Genomic DNA, 18,909 nt, shown 5'->3' with positions numbered 1-18,909 from the left:
TTCATAGACTGTTTAATAATTGGCATAGCTCATAGAAATCATAGGGTTGGAAGGGAACTAGCTCACCCCGCCCAAGGCAGGAGTCTTCATCAGACAAATGATTATCCAATGTTTTCTTAAAACCTCCAGCAATGGAACACCCACAACTCTGGAAGGCAAGCTGTTCCAATGCTTAATAGTTCTTACTGTCAGGAAATTCCTCCTTATTTCCAGATTGCATCTTTCTGTAACAAGTTTCCACCCATAGGTGCTATGGAGAATAAATTAATGTCTTCTTTCCTATGGCAGCCTTTCAAGTATTGGTATACTGCTATCATATCTCCCCCTCAGTCTTCTCTTTGTTAAGCTAAAGCACTTAGTTTCTTTAACTGTTCTTCATAGGATTTAGCCTCCAGATCCTTATTATTTTAGTTGCTCTTCTCTGCACTGTTTCTAGGGCCTTAGCATTTTATTTTTGCAATGTGGTAACCAGAATTGGGCATAATATTCTAAATGTGGCCTATTAGTATAGAGCACTACTATCACTTTCCTTGATCTTGATATTATTCCTCTGTTGATTTAGCCCAGATGATGTTGTCTCCATGGGAGTAGCTTACAATTTTAGTTCTTTTTAGCTCTTTCACTTTGGTAGATAATACAGTATCAATTTAATAACTCTAATAGGTTCTTAAATTCTTCTATATAATATTTAGAAGGATCTTATTTGTTTTATTAGAAAATATATATAATACCCATTATATATGTACACACCGACATATATTCACATACATGCATATGCACACATATGTGTGAACATTTATTTATATACCACATTTATTATTTTTATAAATAGCTCAAGGTAGCAAACATATCTAATACTCTTTCCTAGTTTCCTCACAGCAACAACCCTATGAGGTGGGTTGGGCTGAGAGAAAGTGATTGGCCCCAAATCATCCAGCCTGCTTCATGCCTAAGGTTGGTCTGGAATTTGCATTCTCCCAGTTTCTAACATGGTGCCTTAACCTCTAGACCAATCAGGCTCTCACAAAAGATAAACTAGTCCGTCTAAAAGTCATGATAAAATAAACTGAGGTATTATGTTAGAAGAAGGCAGGTTCTATTTTAAATAATGGAAAACCATCCTAATAGTAAGACCAGTTTGAGAAGTAGAATCGTTAATCATGAGAGGCAGTAGGCTCCCTTCCACTCGGTATGTACAATCAGAGGTTGAACAGGTATCATCTACACCAGTGTTTCTCAACCTTGACAATTTTAAGGCTTGTGGACTTCAACTCCCAGAATTCCACAGCCAGCAATGCTGGCTGTGGAATTCTGGGAGTTGAAGTCCACATGCCTTAAAATTGTCAAGGTTGAGAAACACTGATCTACACTAACCAAATTAGACTAGTTCTCCTAATCAGATTTTTCCAACTTTTGATTCAGTTGAACTTTTGGCTGCTTCCAGATAATTTGCTCATTTATTTAATATAGCAGATATTTTTGTAATATGTTTTCCCACCTGTTTTGCTCTGTTGTCACCAATCTTTTCCTGATCAAACTTTATTGTCTTTAACACATTCAGACACAAGACTGCCACAAGACTGAATGTGGCTCTCGGCCTAAAAGAGTTGCTCACTTATTCTGTTTAGCTACCAAGAGTTGTATCTTTTATGGTAGATAGATGCTAGACAGATGTTCTTGTATGTCAGCAGTTCTTGGTGTCTCATGTAGTAGTACAGGGGTCCCCAGTAGGCCACGGAACGGCTGGCCAGGATGCGCGTGTGTGCTTGTGCTCATCCCCACTTGTGCTAGCACTGCTACCGTGCGGTGAAAACAGCACACCACATGACAAAAACGGGGTGCCGTGTGACGAAAACGGGGTGCTGCGTGGTGAAAATGGGGTGGTGCTAGTGAGTGTCACGCAGCCACTAGCATCACCCCGTTTGCGTCATGCGTGCACGGGGCTCCGTTTGGATGTGTGCACGTACACGTGTGTAAAATGCTTCCCCTTCCCTTTCCCTCTGATCTGCCAACCGAGAAAGGTTGGAGACCTCTGTAGGAGAAGGAACAGTTTTCCATAATCAGAGCAGGTATGGAATGATCCACTGTGGTATAATTTAATGTCCATTTGGAACATGTTTGCTTGAGAATGCAAGGTATATCCTGGGAGATTGTAGGGCAGATGCAGAAAGTCTACCCAGAATCACCCACTAAGCATTTAGACTAGAAGAAGGAATTCAAATAAAAATGATGCATCTTCAGAACAGAATCAGTGGCTGGGAAAATTCTAAGCATTCCTCTAAAAGTCTGCCAAATAACTTTAGCAATATTCCCCATGTATTAGTATTAAATTAAAAAGAACCTAATTTCTTTTTCTAATTTTCTTCTAACAGCTATTTTAATTCTTAGAAATATTTCCAAAGCAACTAAATTAATAGTAGGTTTTGTTAAACTAAAATAATATCAGTTCTGGATAAAAACTGGATCTGTGCCCAGATATGAATTTTTCTCTCACACATTCCTGGGTTTTGTCTTATTCTTTATAGAACAACAACTTAATATCTATACAGCTTATAAATGTTGAGTGCTGAATTTCAGAGGAATCCGTTCTATATCTTTCATAAATGTAAAGGTAAAGGTTTCCCCTGTACAATCATGTCCGAATCTAGGAGGCAGAGCTCATCTCTGTTTCTTACCTGGGAGAGCCAGGGTTGTCTAAAAACATTTACGTGGTCATGTGGCCAGCATGACTGTACGCCAAGGCACATGGAACGCTGTTATCTTCCCATCTTTCATATCAAATTGAAATCACAGTTGTATGTTCTTGGACTTCTGCATATTTGTTCTGAACCTGAAGCTGTACCTGAACCTCTCTCTTCACATCATTCTTTATTCCTCCAAGCACGTTGGTAGTTTTGAGTATACCTGCAAGCATTAGTCGAATCTGCACACACTTCCTTTTTGAAGAATATTTGGGGAAAAAAGTAATTTCATTTCAAAAGACTCCAGCTATTTATTTGTCTTTGCTGACTCTTCCTATCATATTTGTATTTCTGTCTTCTGTGACAAGAAAACAAACTTTTTTTGCAGTGGGCAAGATGGATAGATGGAGACAAGTCATCCAATAAGTTGCAAAATGGAATACTTAGATAAGTATTAAAAAACTGCATGCATATTAATTAGTACATTAGTAAATTCTGCAATTGATTTTAATTATGTGCACCTTCATATTAATTAGTATATTTAGGAGATTAAAAGATGAGAAATATAGACAGTGAATATTACCGCAGCTATCAAATTTCTCATTTCCTTTCCAAAAGAACACCCTCACTTTTGGAAAGCCATACTTCCATTTATTACCAGATACAGTAACTGTTTTTCCATATTTACAGAGAAAAAATGGCAAAGGGGCTGATGACCAAAATATAATGATGTCTGGAAAAATGGGGCAATGAACTGTTGTCAGTGCACATTAAAGGTCCATCTGGAAGTAATTCAGATTGAGATTATATCTTTGAATGTTTTTATCTTAAAAAGAAAGTAAGCCATGCAAATAGGAATACAGCCTATAAGAAACAGAACAGAGTATAACTTGGGTCCATGAAGGATTTTTTTTTTTGCTTGTATTCTATGTTGAGGGTGAAGGTTTGTTCTCCAAGCTTGTGAGTTGGTTTCTGAACATTTCGTTACCAGGCTAGGTAACATCTTCAGCGGAGTTGAACTCTATGTGTTATATTGAGAGGCGGGGAGACTATACAAAGGAGAGATTAGTGAACATTCCTAATAATATTCCAAAAATGCTGCTGTAACTAAATCCCACCGGTAACTGAGTCCTCTGGATATGTAGACAATGTCTTACTTGAGGTAGTAACTTAGAAACAACAACAACAACAACAACAATAATTCATAGTAGTAGCAGTATCTTTATTCTGGGCATCAACAGCCGTAATATAACATTCAAGAATAAAATTATAGTCCTCCTGTTGTAATAATCTAATCTGTATAAAAAATGATTAACACTTAACTTACCAGCACAAGTTAAACATCAACATTTTAAGATTAAGATTATAAAGATGATATGCCATCAAAAAAAAAGTGGATACAGAATAGATTTATGTAATTTGGATAAAACTATGGGATAATAACTAAAATAAAAATAGCTAACGTGAAATATAAAATCTGCAAGCAAACTAATTAATATTAATATTATAAATATAAAAATATAGTAATGTGGTTAAAATAGTGTACAAAGGAATGACAGTAACTAAAAAGGCTGAAGAGCTAAAAATGGTAAAACCCCCCCCACTAATATACAGATTTATGGGCATAGTTATGTCAGCCTGATGGATTTAATGATTATGGGTAAGTGATGTATATTAGTGTAATCATGGTCCGTATGTCATAGAAAAGCACCTAAACCAGGGGTGTCAAACTCGCAACGGCACGTGACGTGTTGCGATGTATCGCAACTCTTTTTCCATTGCCGGCAATGGGGTGGGCGCGGTTTCAGCATGACGCATCTGACCTGCAGGCCGGCAATTTGACACCTCTGCTCTAAACTATATCATTAGTGGTTACTAACCATCTGTGGGTGGAGTTTTCATATAATATAACAGAGTTTTAATACATTTAGAGAAGTAAAGTTATTATGAAAATATGGTAATTAAAATAAATTAAATTTATCAGTACTTAAGAAATTTGGACAAATGAGGGGTAATCAGACCCTAAAGTTCCTGTTAGAATGACAGTCAAGGAGGACATGGGCTGTATTTTATATGGCACCTGTGCCATAGGGCGGTGCTGTGCTTCAAAAGTATTTCTATATTTCCCCTCCTATAATGCTTTATGATGGACATTGAACTAGCTCTAAATTAGGGAATTGAAATGTGGTAGATAAGAAGCTGGTTTAGAATCTAAAATATGATTTTTCAGAGTGAATATATCCTGTAGAAGAACAGCAATCTGGGCTCAGTGATAAGATAGCATCACTGGAAATCCCATAATAATTCAATTTCATTAGTGTTACTTTTTCCCATGAGGATATTAAGATGTCTGCCAAAATTAGAAGGACCAATCCAAATGGGTTATGGACTACGTTTAGCCAAGTAAATGGGGGAAGACATTTCTTAAAAATTGGATAGGATAGCCTTGTTGCTATACAGTCCTAACTGAGTCAAATAACGTGATTGCAGCAGGTATAAACTCTGTATGTTAGGCAAAATAATAAGTTTAAATTGCTGAAGCTGATTTCTGTGCATTTAAGCCACAGAATCCAGATGAACATTTTGACTGCCAGAGGCTAGTAAAATTACTATTTAAAGATCTTGATCTGCTTGATGGTATGTCCACCTAACTGCCAGATTCATTGTTTTGGGTAATGAGATATATGGATCTTGTCTTGGCAAAGTCTATTATTAATTTTTCCTTATTGCAATTGCAAAAGAGCGATCTCAACACTCTTTTAACTGATTTAACTGATCCTCTTTTAAGGATCAAAGGCAAAATTATTGCTTCATTAGTGTTTAATAAACCACTGATGCCCCTGTGGGCTAGCATTGAAAGGTGAAAAGCAAATGAGGTACCAGAGCATTTATTTAATAATTAAATGAAACTGGGCCAATATACATCCTTGTCTAACTCTTCTCCTTTAGCTAAATATATTTTTATTTTTGAAACAAATTTATTTCAGTCCAAGAACAGCATAATTTTTTTTCAAACTATAGGCTTTTAATCCCCCAGAGATGTTAACATTAATGCAGCTCCCTGACATTGTAAAAGGAAAAATAAACTACTTCTTAAAAATAAACCAGAGTCATAGCAATTTATGTATACAGCCTATCAAGAAAGTAGATAAAAGATTAATTGCATAGAGCTATAAAATAATTATAAAAGAGATATAGCATATACATTGTGAATAGTATTATATTAAATGATGTACTAATCTTATACAAGTCAATAACTAGTAGTAGATAAGTAGTAGAATATAATAAAAATATATGCTATTTAAAAAGAGAGTAATGTTGAAAATAAAAAATACATAACTGTTGTATATAAACAGCCTACAATACTTAGCACTAAGACCAAATCACAGAAAATACAATGGAAATGTTTTTCTATTCTGTTGCATTCCGATTTTTCAGAGTATCTCTCTAGTATTCTTGTTGCAGTAACTGCTGATGGTGTTTCTTTCTGCTTCCATTCATAACTATATGAAAACTAGAGACTGCTCTATTAACACTAATCTGCTGATTGTTTATTTGCTCTGTTTATGTGAGGTTTCTCTGGAGAGAAGAACATTTTTTCAAAGTCCAGCGATCTCATGAGAATATGCAGACATGAGGAAATGCTTCTCAACGCAGACACAGTTTGAGACAATTTGCTGTGCAATGCTTACTTCTTTCCTACTCTTGATTATGTTTCTAATGTTAGGGCCTTCCTTCTGTCATTTTCCAGAGGAGGGGGTGCTGTAAGTTTGTGTGACCTTAGCACTAAATATAACTGTAGGGATTATTTTCCATAATGATGTCAACTGATTAGGTTAGCAGGTTGATGGCAGCTACAATAAGACATGACATGTTCTAATGACTTATTTTAGCAGGGACACAGAAGCAGCATGGAGGAAGATACAGGAAAGACAGAGGGTCCACAGGTGCTGACAAAGATTTTAACCTTTGTTGCTATAATATCAGTATTTCACAGGCCAGGCGGTTTGGTAACCCACTTCCAGACCATCAAAAATTGATTTAATTGCAATTTCCCCCCCAATTCAAAGTACTGAAGCTTGACTAATTGGAGTAATAGAGAGTAATAAGGCTCTGATTTAAAAAAAGCTTTCCTTTGCCTCCTTTTGTATCTTGTGTCATTGCCTGTCAGAGGTCATGGAGCCTGCATATTCTATGAGACTGAGTTGCCTTCATTTGGACAAATTAGTTTACCCAACAGTAATTAAGATGCCAATGTGTGTTGGGAAAAGCTGAATGCAGTTGATGGGCACATTGGTGAAGGATCTGACAGCTTTGGTGGTTGCTCTCGCACTAACGTGTTGGTGCAGACTCAAAGGCTGCATAAGTTTACGACTGTGTGGATAATACAGTTCTGTGGTTGGAAGAGGCTCTCTTGTCAGCATGCTCTGTCCCTCTGTTTCTTTTTTGACACTTAGGTTCATTCCTTCCCCATATCTAAACTCTTTATCCAAACAAGATGTTGTTAACCTACTTTGTCATATACCAGATCTGTTCCTAAGAAATAGCTTTCTCTTGCTTCAGTGATTCTTTATATACAGTAGTTTTCAGAATGGGACAATTAGAACTAATTTAAAATATGTGCAGATGAGAGCAAGGACTCAGATTAAAACCTGCATGTGTAATCCAGATACTATATACTGGATTAGTAGTCCAGTATGTAAAAAGTTCTCAGATAAAATTATTGACTTATGATGAGACAAAAACTAAAGATTTTTTAAAAAAGATATAAGGAGAACCTTAGATTTTATCTACTCCAACCTGCTACTCAGTCAGGGTCCACTAGACCTTTTTTAAGAGATTACCATCCAGCTTCTGCTTGAAAACTCCAGAAAAGAGAACTCAGCACTTAATGTGGCAATCACCTGTTATGCTAGCAGACTGTTTATATTATCAGGAGATTCTTTCTGATATCTAGCCTGATATATTTCCCTATAGCTTTAACTCACTGATTCTGGTCCTGTCTCTGGATAATATAGAATTAATCCACTCCCTCTTCTAGTGTGACAACTCTTCAGATGTTTGAAGGCTAATATCATATCTCTGCTTAGCTATATATTTGGTAGCAAGCCAGATCTCATTCATGCTATACTTGTGCCTTTCATTTTTTTTATTGACCTAGATGTAACATTTCTTCTTATTAAATTCAGTTTATTCATTTCATTTCATGTCAGATCTAAAGTGTTAACCACCCATTCTAACTTTATATCACCTGCAGACATGATAAGCATTCACTCAACACTTTTGTCCAAGTCATTGATAAAAAATGTTGAGCAGTATAGGCCTAGAACAGAGCTCCATTGAACTCTACTTAATAACTTCTCTTCATGCTGAAGTGGAAGCATGAATGAGCACTCGCTGGGAACAATCAATTGTGTCTTCAATTTTCAATTTTGCCTTCTTTTGGGAATTGTTTGTAGTTGCTTCTTTAGAACAGTATTTTATTTTGTTGGGTTCCATATACCTCCTGAGCAGTTTTCTTTTTCCTACATGCAAGGAAAAGTATATTCATGTAAGCTATACAGCAAAATAACATACAGATAGATAACCTAATAACTGTGGTGTTTTGGATTATATCATCACATCACTCTGTAGTGTGGTCAGAGTTGCTGTTAAGTTGGGCATTAAGACTGCCTACATCTTACATGAGGTGGACACATTTCTTTTCTAATTTCATCTTTCATATCTATGCTCCTAATTTATGAAACATAAGATTCTCTATCATGAAGGCTTGAATACTTCCCCTGTTAAGGCCTCACCTCCACTTCTGAGATGGCTAGTTTAGTTTCCATGTTACCTAATACTGCTGAATAATCTGATTTCTAATAGTCAAGATCTTTTCAGCCCTTAAACTCCATTTTTCCTTTGATGATCATCCACATTCAGTGGGAAAACAGTACCATTGGAACAGTACCATTGTTGCTATATAAGCCAGACATCTGGCCCAGTCTGTTCCCTGTGGCTGACTTTATCTCTAGTAATACTTCAGTTCATTCTTCCACTCACATGTCACTGCCTCAGATCTCATATAATTACCATCCACACCTGTTGCCTAATGCCTTCCCACCCTTCTCTGTTTTGAAGGCTTCGGGATTTCTGTAGGAACTCCAAGCAGCATAGAATAACTAGATTTGCCAAGGCTTTCTACAAATGAACGGTAACTAACATTGTCAAGAAGCCCCACCAAGTGCTTTTGGAACTACATATGACTTTCTATCAGCATACTTTTCCTCTAGATCAGAGGTCCCCATCTTTTGAGCACCAAGGACCAGTTCCGTGGAAAGAGGTTTTTCCACAGACCGGAGGTTGTGTGGTTTTGTGTGCTGCCTGCATCCTGCGGATGGGGCTTTGCTTGTTTGTACGGAACAGTTGCTGGCACGCCGAGGCCTAGTACTGGTCCACGGACCGGGGGTTGGGGACCTCTGCTCTAGATGATCACCCAAAAAGCTAGATGACAATTATTGGTCGTTTTCTCATGGCAGTACTAATAAAGGTTGTCATTTTTCATCTTCAGTTTCTGTAATCTGATTTCAAAGTGTTCCTTTTGGGGTCCTAAAATTTCTTGCCCCATGTGCACTTCTGTCACATACCTATCTCGATGATGGGAGAGGAAAAAATTGAGATGGGAATTATTGTTTGGATTCCTGGTGCAAGAAATGCAGAGTAAAATATCTAATTAATTGAAAAGGCTATTCAAACGTAGAAAGAGTGTAGAAATCAGCTAATGATGCTCATGTTTCCAATCTATTACAACAGGTTCATTGGCAATAGCTGCACAAGCCCAGCCTGAATCTACTGATTCTTTGGAGTCTGAAGTAAAGGGATCCTGATTTGGGTAATAAGGCAACTGGTAGGGTTACTACCAACAGAGAGATGTAGCACCCTATGCCCAAAGTTATGGGAGGAGCTTTGAAAAATGGGAGATAAATGAAGAAGATGCAACATTGAAGTTTCTCCCTGCTGGCTCTTTGTTCTTAGGGGGACAGAGACAATTCTCCTCTGCATATCCCCTACCCATCCTTAACGGGAAACCGTGGAATGGAAAGAGTTGCTGAACAAAATGTAAGTGTTAGAAGTTCTCTCAGAATCTTCTGTTCTACTTTTTGTAGGAGATAGAAATTACTTTTTCCCAACCAAATTTCCTTGTTAGTTCCGGAAGATTTGTTCAATAAAATAATAGATGGAGATTGAGGGACATTTCTAATGGAGAAGATTATTATTGTACCTGGAAAGAATTTGTTTGGAATACGGTGTTCCTTCTTAAAGACCTCAAAAAATAATAGATGAAGAATAAGCGGCTTTTCTAATATGGAAGGTTAAATTAAATCAATTTAGGATTGAGCAAAGATGAAAATATTTGAGATACCTACATTTTCTCAAAATCAGTTTGCAAGAGACGAGTGGGAATAACTGACCTGATATTGGCATCTTTATTATCAATGTTTTTAGGAAGGAATAGGTGAAGTGATTGTAGATATGCCATTCTTTGCATGAAGAAAACAAATTTATTTAGAGAAAATTAGAATGCAGCAATTATAAAAAGATTATATGCATCTAAATATATCCAGGGCATGTAATTCTATTGCTATTATTCTGAAAGTTTTTAATCCCAATTCTACTTCTTCATAACAAAACAAAGTATAAAATATTAGAGGAGCAAATAACATTTTTCTTCATTGTAATTACAATTTAGGCATTTAAAAAATAAATTCTTTGTGCTAACAACCAAAGTTACAGTTGTGGAAGTGAAATGCGATGTTAGGACCTTATATTTGCCCTCACTATTAGAAATTATTTTTATTTGAATTATGAGAACTTTCAGATTCTTCTAGAATGGGATGAATTTGTGGTTCAGATTCTGTGTAGTTTGCGGGAAGTGGTGCAATTTGCAAGCCAACCCACCAAGAAATTTCTAATCCCAATCACAACAGGCTATACAAGCAGAATAGCGGGGATTAGTGTTGATGGTCTCCACCCCTCTCTTCAGTCCTATTGACATACCTTGATGCTAATTTAGACCTGTGCAGCCACTGGAAGGATGTTGCATACCTTCTTCTGAAAGACCTGTGTGTCTGTGTTGAGCAAGGGAGAGAGAGAAAAAGCAAGACAGAAATCTTAAAAACTGAATTGCCCACTTCAGTGATTTCCAAGCTGCTATTATGTTTCTAACCACGGTAATTGGCTTTACCATTTATTAATGGCTTATGCTAAAGAGACAAAAAGAGACAAAATTCAGGATTTTTTTTTTTTTAGTTCTGGGCTCCATTGAGTACAAGACTGCTTGCTGACTTGGGGGATCAATTGATGTGCCGCCCTATATTTAAGAGCTTGCAGATGTTCTAAAGACTTATCTTGGGTAGCCCATGAGGTGTGGAATGAATTCTTGTGTTTGGATATTTTGGTGAAAAGAATATGCTGCTAGTTGATGCATAAAAAGCAGTCTGTTAGCTCAGGTTCTTGGCATTCTCAATGTAGACCTTAACAAAACAAAACCCAAAAAAGTTAATACGTTTATGTCCTCAAAATGTGATGGAGGATTTATAAATTCTAGAAATATGCCCGGGTAGCTTAACTTTCAAGAATATGAGAATTGTACTACAGTACATCTAAGCACAGCTTCTTAGGGATAAGTAGTTTAATGTGTGAACTGATTATATTTTATCAGAATTTCCAGATTAACAAATATTTTGATTTCTTTGAATTGATCTCTTAGGTAGAAGGAGCCACGCTTTCTTCATAAATAGTTGTGAACATAATTTTTAACTTCTTTCCTGTGTATACATTACATAGCCAGTAAAATGGATGGTCAGTTCTGATCCATATAGTGCTATGTAATGTAGTCACTTTTTATTTTATTTTATATTTTTATTTTAGAGAGAATGGCACTTGTATGCAAAGATCAGCAATATAGAACATATCTATAAAATTCCATCCAAGTTATGGTTTGAGAAAGAACTGGTATACAATGTTTTACTGATGATGTAAAATTCTATCAATAATAGCTAAAATAGATAAATCATGCAGCAATAAATGTTGGAAGTGCCACAAAAGAAAAGAAGAAACTCCAAGAAGAAAAATATTCTATTATAACGTGGTGGACATGTAACAACCCCCCCCCCCGCCGCCAAATATTGGAAAAATATTCACAGCACTACTCAGAGAATTTGAGGAATCAACGTTGAAATGAAACCACTTTTTAAAAAAGAAATTCATGAATTAGAGCCTGTTTGATATAGTGATTAAGGCATTAGACTAGAAGCCTGGATGCAGTGAGTTCTAGTGCTGCCACATCCACAAGATTGGTAATTTTGGGTCAGTCACTTCTTGTCAGCCCTCGGAAGTTGGCAACTGGCATGTATTTATGATGGTTGCAGGGTCCCGGGGTTATGTGATCCCCTTTTGCAATCTTCTAACAGAGTCAATGGGGAAGCCAGTTTCACTTAGCAACAGTGTTACTAACTTCACAGTGTCAGTGATTCACTTAACAACTGTGGTAAGAAAGGTTGTAAAATGGGGCAAAACTCACTTAACGTTTTCACTAAGCAACAGAAATTTTGAGCTCAAGAGTAGTAGAGGACTACCTGTATTATTTTTAGGGATGTTTTTGCTTTTTTTTTTCTTTGTCTTCTTTTTTGACATTTATAAACAATAATATAGTGGAGATGTTGACATTAAAATTTATACTTTATATAATAAACATTTCAGTATACTCTGCATGAAATTTGTACTAATGTTACATTGAGTAATAATTGTGCAATCCCAGTCAAGATCTGTTCATTCATAAATACCTCTTTTGAAAATATACCTTTGTTTTAAATGTTATAAATACTATACAAATGTTTTTAATAAATAGAATTTAAGGATTATAAGACTAACAATAATTATAAAAGCATAGTTAATGCACTTCTTAAAAGTCAGAAATACTATAGTTTTATATACAGTATCCATCTGTATGCTCTTTAATATTGTTAAATAAAGTTTTCTTAACTGGAAAAGGAACAAAGATAATTGTACTAATAGATTAGACTTAGAGAGTATAAACAAAGTGCAACATTGCATTTGACCTTTCCATTCCAAGCCTTGGCTAAATTCCTATGTAATTCTCCCTATCAGTACCAATATTGCTTTATTTTTTTTGTTTAGAAACTGCCCCTCTCTGGATGATGTACAAACAAAAAGGTTAAAGCATCAAAACTGAATATAAAACATTAAAATGGAGGCAAGAATTGCCAAAATTCATTATTAAATATAAATTAAAAGGCAGGGGAGGGCCTTCAGGGTGCTCCTGTTTTAGCTCCAAGCAGCGTGAAAGAGCCAGTTCTTTAGATAGTTTTGAAAGGCCAGGAGACTGGGGGTCCTTCTCGCTTCTGGGGAAGAATGTCCCAAATGGAACCATGTTACAGATATTAGGACAGGGGTGTCAAACTGCCGGCCCATGGGCCGGACGCGTCATCCCAAAACCGCCCCCACCCCATTGCCGGCAATGGAGAAAAAGCTCCGATACGTCACGCGACGTCACGAGTTTGACATGCCTGTATTAGGATGATTCAAGTATGTGTTTGGCTGTCCAGTGTTATCAAAGCATCTTGAAATAGTTTGCTGACAGATGCTTCCCTTGTTTTAGGAAATGTATATCATACGATCATTATGGCACAGTTATGATTTTTCCTATATTAATGTTCTGCATATCAGAACTGGTATTAAAAGAACAGTTTCCCATATTCCTTATTCTAGTTCTCCCTAATCTGCTGCCCTCCAGTGATATTGGATTTCAATCCAATAAACTCAGCCAGCGTGGGGGAATATATAAATTGTCCTACTTCAATGACTTGACATGGACTTCTTGAGATTTGTACTATTCTTTCTTTGTCTGTTGAACTGTCAGGCATGGAAACTCTATGCATTGCAATTCACAAGTCTTTGGCATATTCATTTACTTATAGCACAAATATTTAATAGTGATACAAATCTAATATTCCTTGTTTTCTTCTTTAATAGTTCATTTGTGACTGGAACAGCATGCTGTGGACATAATTCACCTTTGAGAATCTGGGACTTAGGGAGGTAAGAATGGCATGAATAGGAACTAATGAAATCATTTAGTTCTTCTAAATAGAAGAAGAACTAGGAGCCCTAGTGGTGCAGTGGTTAGAATGTAGTATTGCAAGCAAACTCTGCCCCAGCCTGCCTGGAGTTTGATCCTGATGGGCTCAAGGTTGACTCAGCTTTCCATCCGTCCTAATATAAAATAGTAACCTTTTCTATGCTTTTTGTCTTATTTCCCTAGTTATTGGCAATGTAAGTCTGCAAGGTCTTCTTTTGTCTATTCTGCTTTTTGCTAAGAGTTGGCTTGTCTTCCCTTTCTTTTCTGTCAAATGATTAAATTATTAGTATACATTTCATAGCTAATAGTCCATTTTATTGGCATTGTTCAACCTATATCAAGAAGCGACTTATGCCCCTTAATTTGTTCTTACTATCATATTTGGTAACTTATTGTGGATTGTTTTCCATTTAAATATAAGGAATAAATACATGACATGTTTTCAGGGAATGACATGTCTCATTCCTTGAGACATAAGTGCAACGATTCACAGAAAAACATTCTGTACACAGAAATCTTTTTGCAGAGCAGTATGCTTATAAAATTAATCGATTATAATACTGTGATACAGAATAATATCATGTTTTCTTTGCATTAAGAAGGCTTAATCTAAATATTGCATTTAGACTATGGGAAGATGATGTTCAGTTTACTTCATATATCCAGTCTCCTTGCCCATGAACTTTTTTTGGGTTACTGCACATAGAAACAACACCTCTTACAAGCAAGTAGGGAGTGGCTATGTCACCTTTTCTGCCTTTCCCAAGGAAGCTTCCACAGATAATAAAGCTATGTAGAAAATAGGATTAAGGTAATGAACAGGCAGGATGGAGTTTGATCTTTCAATAAGGCAAAAGCCTGACTGACAGGCAAAGCTAAAGCCTGGGAAACTAGCCAATGAGATTCTTCTTATGGTGGGTGCAAATTCATGGATCCCTCCCATTTCAGTTGTTGTAATGGAATGTAGTATACCAATGGGCAGCCCTTCTTGGGCCTCTCAAATGGGAGGAGTGGACATCGCATAATTTAGATATAATCTATAGTTGGTCAGACATCCTCACGTGTGGAATGATTGCTGGTGAAAACTGGGCCTTTACAGAGAAAAAGGATCAAATAGGTGTGTCTATAGCTCTCTCTGCCATCCTTTTGTCTTTTGGTTTTTTTTTTATTTGTTACTACATTATTCTTTTTTAAACAACGACTATTTTTGTTTGTGGGTGGTTTTTTTTAGAGGACCGTTGATCTTAACTTATAGAGAAAACTATGTCCATCTCTTTCTCTGTTGTTATGAGTAGCTTCAAGCATTCAGAATAATGCAACATTCACTACATTTTGCTTCATACTCTAAAAAACATGCTCTGGTATGTGGTAACTGTAATTGTGTCTTTTTCTGCCATTATTGTACAATATGAATAAAATAAAACTACATTCAAATTGACTTTTCAATCTCAAATGTTTTAGGAATATTCCCATTTTGGGACATTCCTTCCATAATGCATTATTTGTGGTATAATTTAGAGCACTGAATATTATTTCTTTAGAGCAGTCTTGCTCCTTGGTGATAGTGCTACCTCATTTTTCATACTTGTTATTCAAAGAGAATGTGGATTTTTAGATTTTTTAAATTACTTTATAATTCAAGGCAGCAACATACCTTCCTTCTCCTCCTCCTGTTTTCTCCACAAGAAGAACCCTGTGAGGCAGGTTGGGCTGAGAGAGTGACTAAACCAAAGTCAGTTAGTCAGCATTCATGCTTAAGGCAGGACTAGAACTCACATTCTCCTGTTTTCTAGGTTAGCACCTTAACCACTAACTATATCAAATTGGTTCAATTTGTCAGTATGCCATCAGATTTTTTTGTTTACTTTTTCCCTTTTTCTGTAACCCTCATGGATATCTTCAGTGCTTTTTTTGTAAGAAAAAAGGTGCCGGAACTCACATCTTGTTAATTTTTTATTAAAAAAAATCTTAGCAGGACCAGTGGTTGAGAAGTAATTAGTATTTTTTTTTTCATTTTTAAATTTGAGGTCACACTTTTACACTAAAAATTTTAAAAAGATTTTCAATTCACCAACAATTTTTTAAAATAAAGAAATTATTGACCTTTTGCATGTAGTCAATCATTGTACACACACCCACACAAGTTGTGTAACGAAACACAACGGTCGCCGCCTGCAGTAAGCACTCAGTGCGTGACCACACGACCAATCACAAGCCGAGCAGTGCCACAATCAGAGCAGCGCCATCACAACCAGCGCGGACGAAGTACACATGCATTGGACTCGACACACAAGCAGCCCACATGCACCGTTTTAATGATTTTGCCGCCGACCTGCTACGCTCAACAGGGCAATTCAAGTCCACGTGGGCCAAACATCAAATTTTCAAAAGTGACTTTTAAAACTTGGAAAATCTGTCGAAAAAACGTGCCAGAACTCCGTTCCGGTGCGTTCTCTGACAAAAAAAGCACTGGATATCTTACTTGTTTCTCCTTGATATATGCCAGATACGGATGTATTTTTTACATTTTTATACCGCTCTCTCATTAGACACATTGTTATGTTCCAAAATACCACCAGTAATAAAATCCATTAATATCCTTCTCACAAAATCTGTATAAAATCCATTAATTCATAAAACTCAGTTGCCCCAAGTTAATAATTCAATCAAAAAACCAAATCACTGGATCGTAAAATAAATCGATACAGAGCTCTCATTCAAAGCACAAAGACCAGTCTTAGATTATCATATTTTAAACATATTATAGAAAACCTAGTTCTCTGTAGAAGTCTATAATATTGGGAAAGATGGAAGAAAAAAAGAGGAAGACCAGCAAGGAGGATGGACTCAGTTACTATGGCACTACTGAACAGATCAGGTAAAGGATCGGATTGGAGATTGGATTGTAAAATTAACCAAATTTGCAGAAATGGTGAAGCTGACAAGCTTGGTCAGAAAAAAAGTAATACTTTTCTCAAAGACTGAAAATCTTATATGGACTTTTTATTGAAAGAAGAAGAAATTGAATTGATAATCTCAGGATTTGCAGATTAAGAAGAGGCTGGTTTTCTCAGTGGTAACCCTTAATCTTGGGTCACTTTCTCTGAATGTTCATATAGGAAGGGCAAAATTATATAGCCAGTAGTGAGATTCAGCCAGTTCACACCGGTTCAGTTTTTGTTGACTTCGTTGAACCAGCTGATGCCCTAGCCCTTTTTTGCAACGCTCAGAACAGACCGCTGGAAGTGCATGGACGCCAGTTCCGGAAATCCGTTCTGAGCTGGGGAGGCCTCCCTGGTTCAGAACAGACTTCCAGAAGTGGTGTCCACGCAGAGAACCAGTTGTTCAGGTATTTGAATCCCACACTGTATATAGCATAAGGCAGACTCTTCAACTGTACCATATAAGTCATCTTCAAAGGTAGCTCCATTAAGAGTACATGATAATAATCTAGTTACATGGTAATAAGGGTATAAGTTATCATGCTCATATTTTTCTGACTTAAAAGTTGGGCCACAATAGCAAAGACTCGCCTGGCTGCAACTTTCATCTCCTATTTCAGCAAGAGCCACGAACCACAAGGGAAAGACATCTGCTTTCAGGGGAGTAGAAGCTCACCTAGAGCAACCACCAGAAATAATCTTCCCAGAAGATTCAGATGTTTATTGACAAATACCATTGTCATATTGCTAGGTCAGTGATGGCGAACCTATGGCATGGGTGCCAGAGGTGGTATTCAGAGCCCTCTCTGTGGGCACGCGTGCCGTTGCCCCAGCCCCGCCTCCCCCCACGGCCCCTCCTTACCAGCAGCCCCCCCGGAGGAGAGTCACCCCCGAGTGCAGCCCACGCAGAGCAACGCAGCCAAGGACATGGCAGCCGGGCAGCGGGGACAAGACTCTGCCCTCATGCCCCATCGCGCGCAGTTGATGCTGTGGGGCACGGGTGGATGGTGTGGCCGTCATGGCATTGCTGGGCCGCCTGCGCAATCTGCAGCAGGCCATGGAGGCAGTGAGTGTCCCTGTGGATGGGTGGGGGCGGGTGGGTGGGATGGGGGCAGGGGGTGGGGCCGGATTTTGGGCACTCGGTCTCTAAAAGGTTTGCCATCACTGTGCTAGGGCTTAGTCTTATTTCTTTTTTTCCCATCTATTCCCTTACAGCCGTTAATATTTTCCAAGATTTCTACAGTATTTCTAGTCCATCAGCAAACAAATGATACCTTATCCCAATTTACTTCTAAAATCTGCTTAACAATCTTCCTCTAAATAGGAAGAGTTAAAACCTGTCCAGTTCAGTTGAAAGCCTCTTTAAAAAAAGGACTAACACCATCATTTTCAAAGTAGGTGGCATTGGGTCATCCCTTAGAGAAGCATTAATTACATCACAATTGCCTAAAAGGACAGAGACAGCATGGGTCTAGTCACCAAGTGGCAGTGCTCATACTGCAGAGCTTCTGTCCACTTTGTTAGTAGATTTCTTCTCTATCTACTCAAAAGAATCCCAGGTAACAATTCAAGATATTGTGCCTCTTTTTTTTTTCTTTTTTTCTTCAATATAGAATTTTATTGTTTTTATCATAAAAGAAAAAATACATCACAAGTATTACACAATGATTTATCCCATCCCCCCACCCCCCAGACTTCCCAAACCAAACCTAGGCTAACATTCAATTACAAGTAAACAAATATTAATATCTCTAACTCCACACTCTAAACTTAAACAATCCATCTCCTCCGTGTTAATAAAAATTATTCATTTAATTAGTTCTTCAAATACCCAAAATCTTTACCATTTCAGCAAGATAGTTTAACAGCATCCCTTACTTATACAAAAAAAGAAAAGAAAAAAAATTTCCATCTTCCATAAAGTTAAGAAATTAATTCTATCACTTCATAAAGCTACACCTATAAAAAATCATTTGGAACCCTTAATAAGGTTTACAACTTCAATTACTTAATTATCATTCAATTATTTTCAATTATTACAGCATTATTATATTTATAATAATCTTCCTTTTAATAAAAATTATTCCTTTAATTAATTCTTCAGATACCCAAAATCTTTACCATTTCAGCAAGAAAAAAAAAA

General features: G+C 37.0%; 1 protein-coding gene across 1 annotated transcript in view; it reads left to right on the top strand.

The window, feature by feature from the left end:
• Nucleotides 1-18,909, top strand: part of FBXW4 (F-box and WD repeat domain containing 4) — a 75,256-nt gene that overhangs the window by 39,367 nt on the left and 16,980 nt on the right. Inside the window, exon 6 of the mRNA XM_015813436.1 lies at nt 13,719-13,784. Coding sequence (XP_015668922.1) covers nt 13,719-13,784 — 66 coding nt within the window. The remainder of the gene's footprint in view (nt 1-13,718; nt 13,785-18,909) is intronic.

Source organism: Protobothrops mucrosquamatus, unplaced genomic scaffold (genome assembly GCF_001527695.2).
Source record: "Protobothrops mucrosquamatus isolate PMUCROS unplaced genomic scaffold, P.Mucros_1.0 scaffold156, whole genome shotgun sequence".
NCBI lineage: Eukaryota > Metazoa > Chordata > Lepidosauria > Squamata > Viperidae > Protobothrops > Protobothrops mucrosquamatus.
This window is presented reverse-complemented; position numbering and strand designations above follow the sequence as displayed.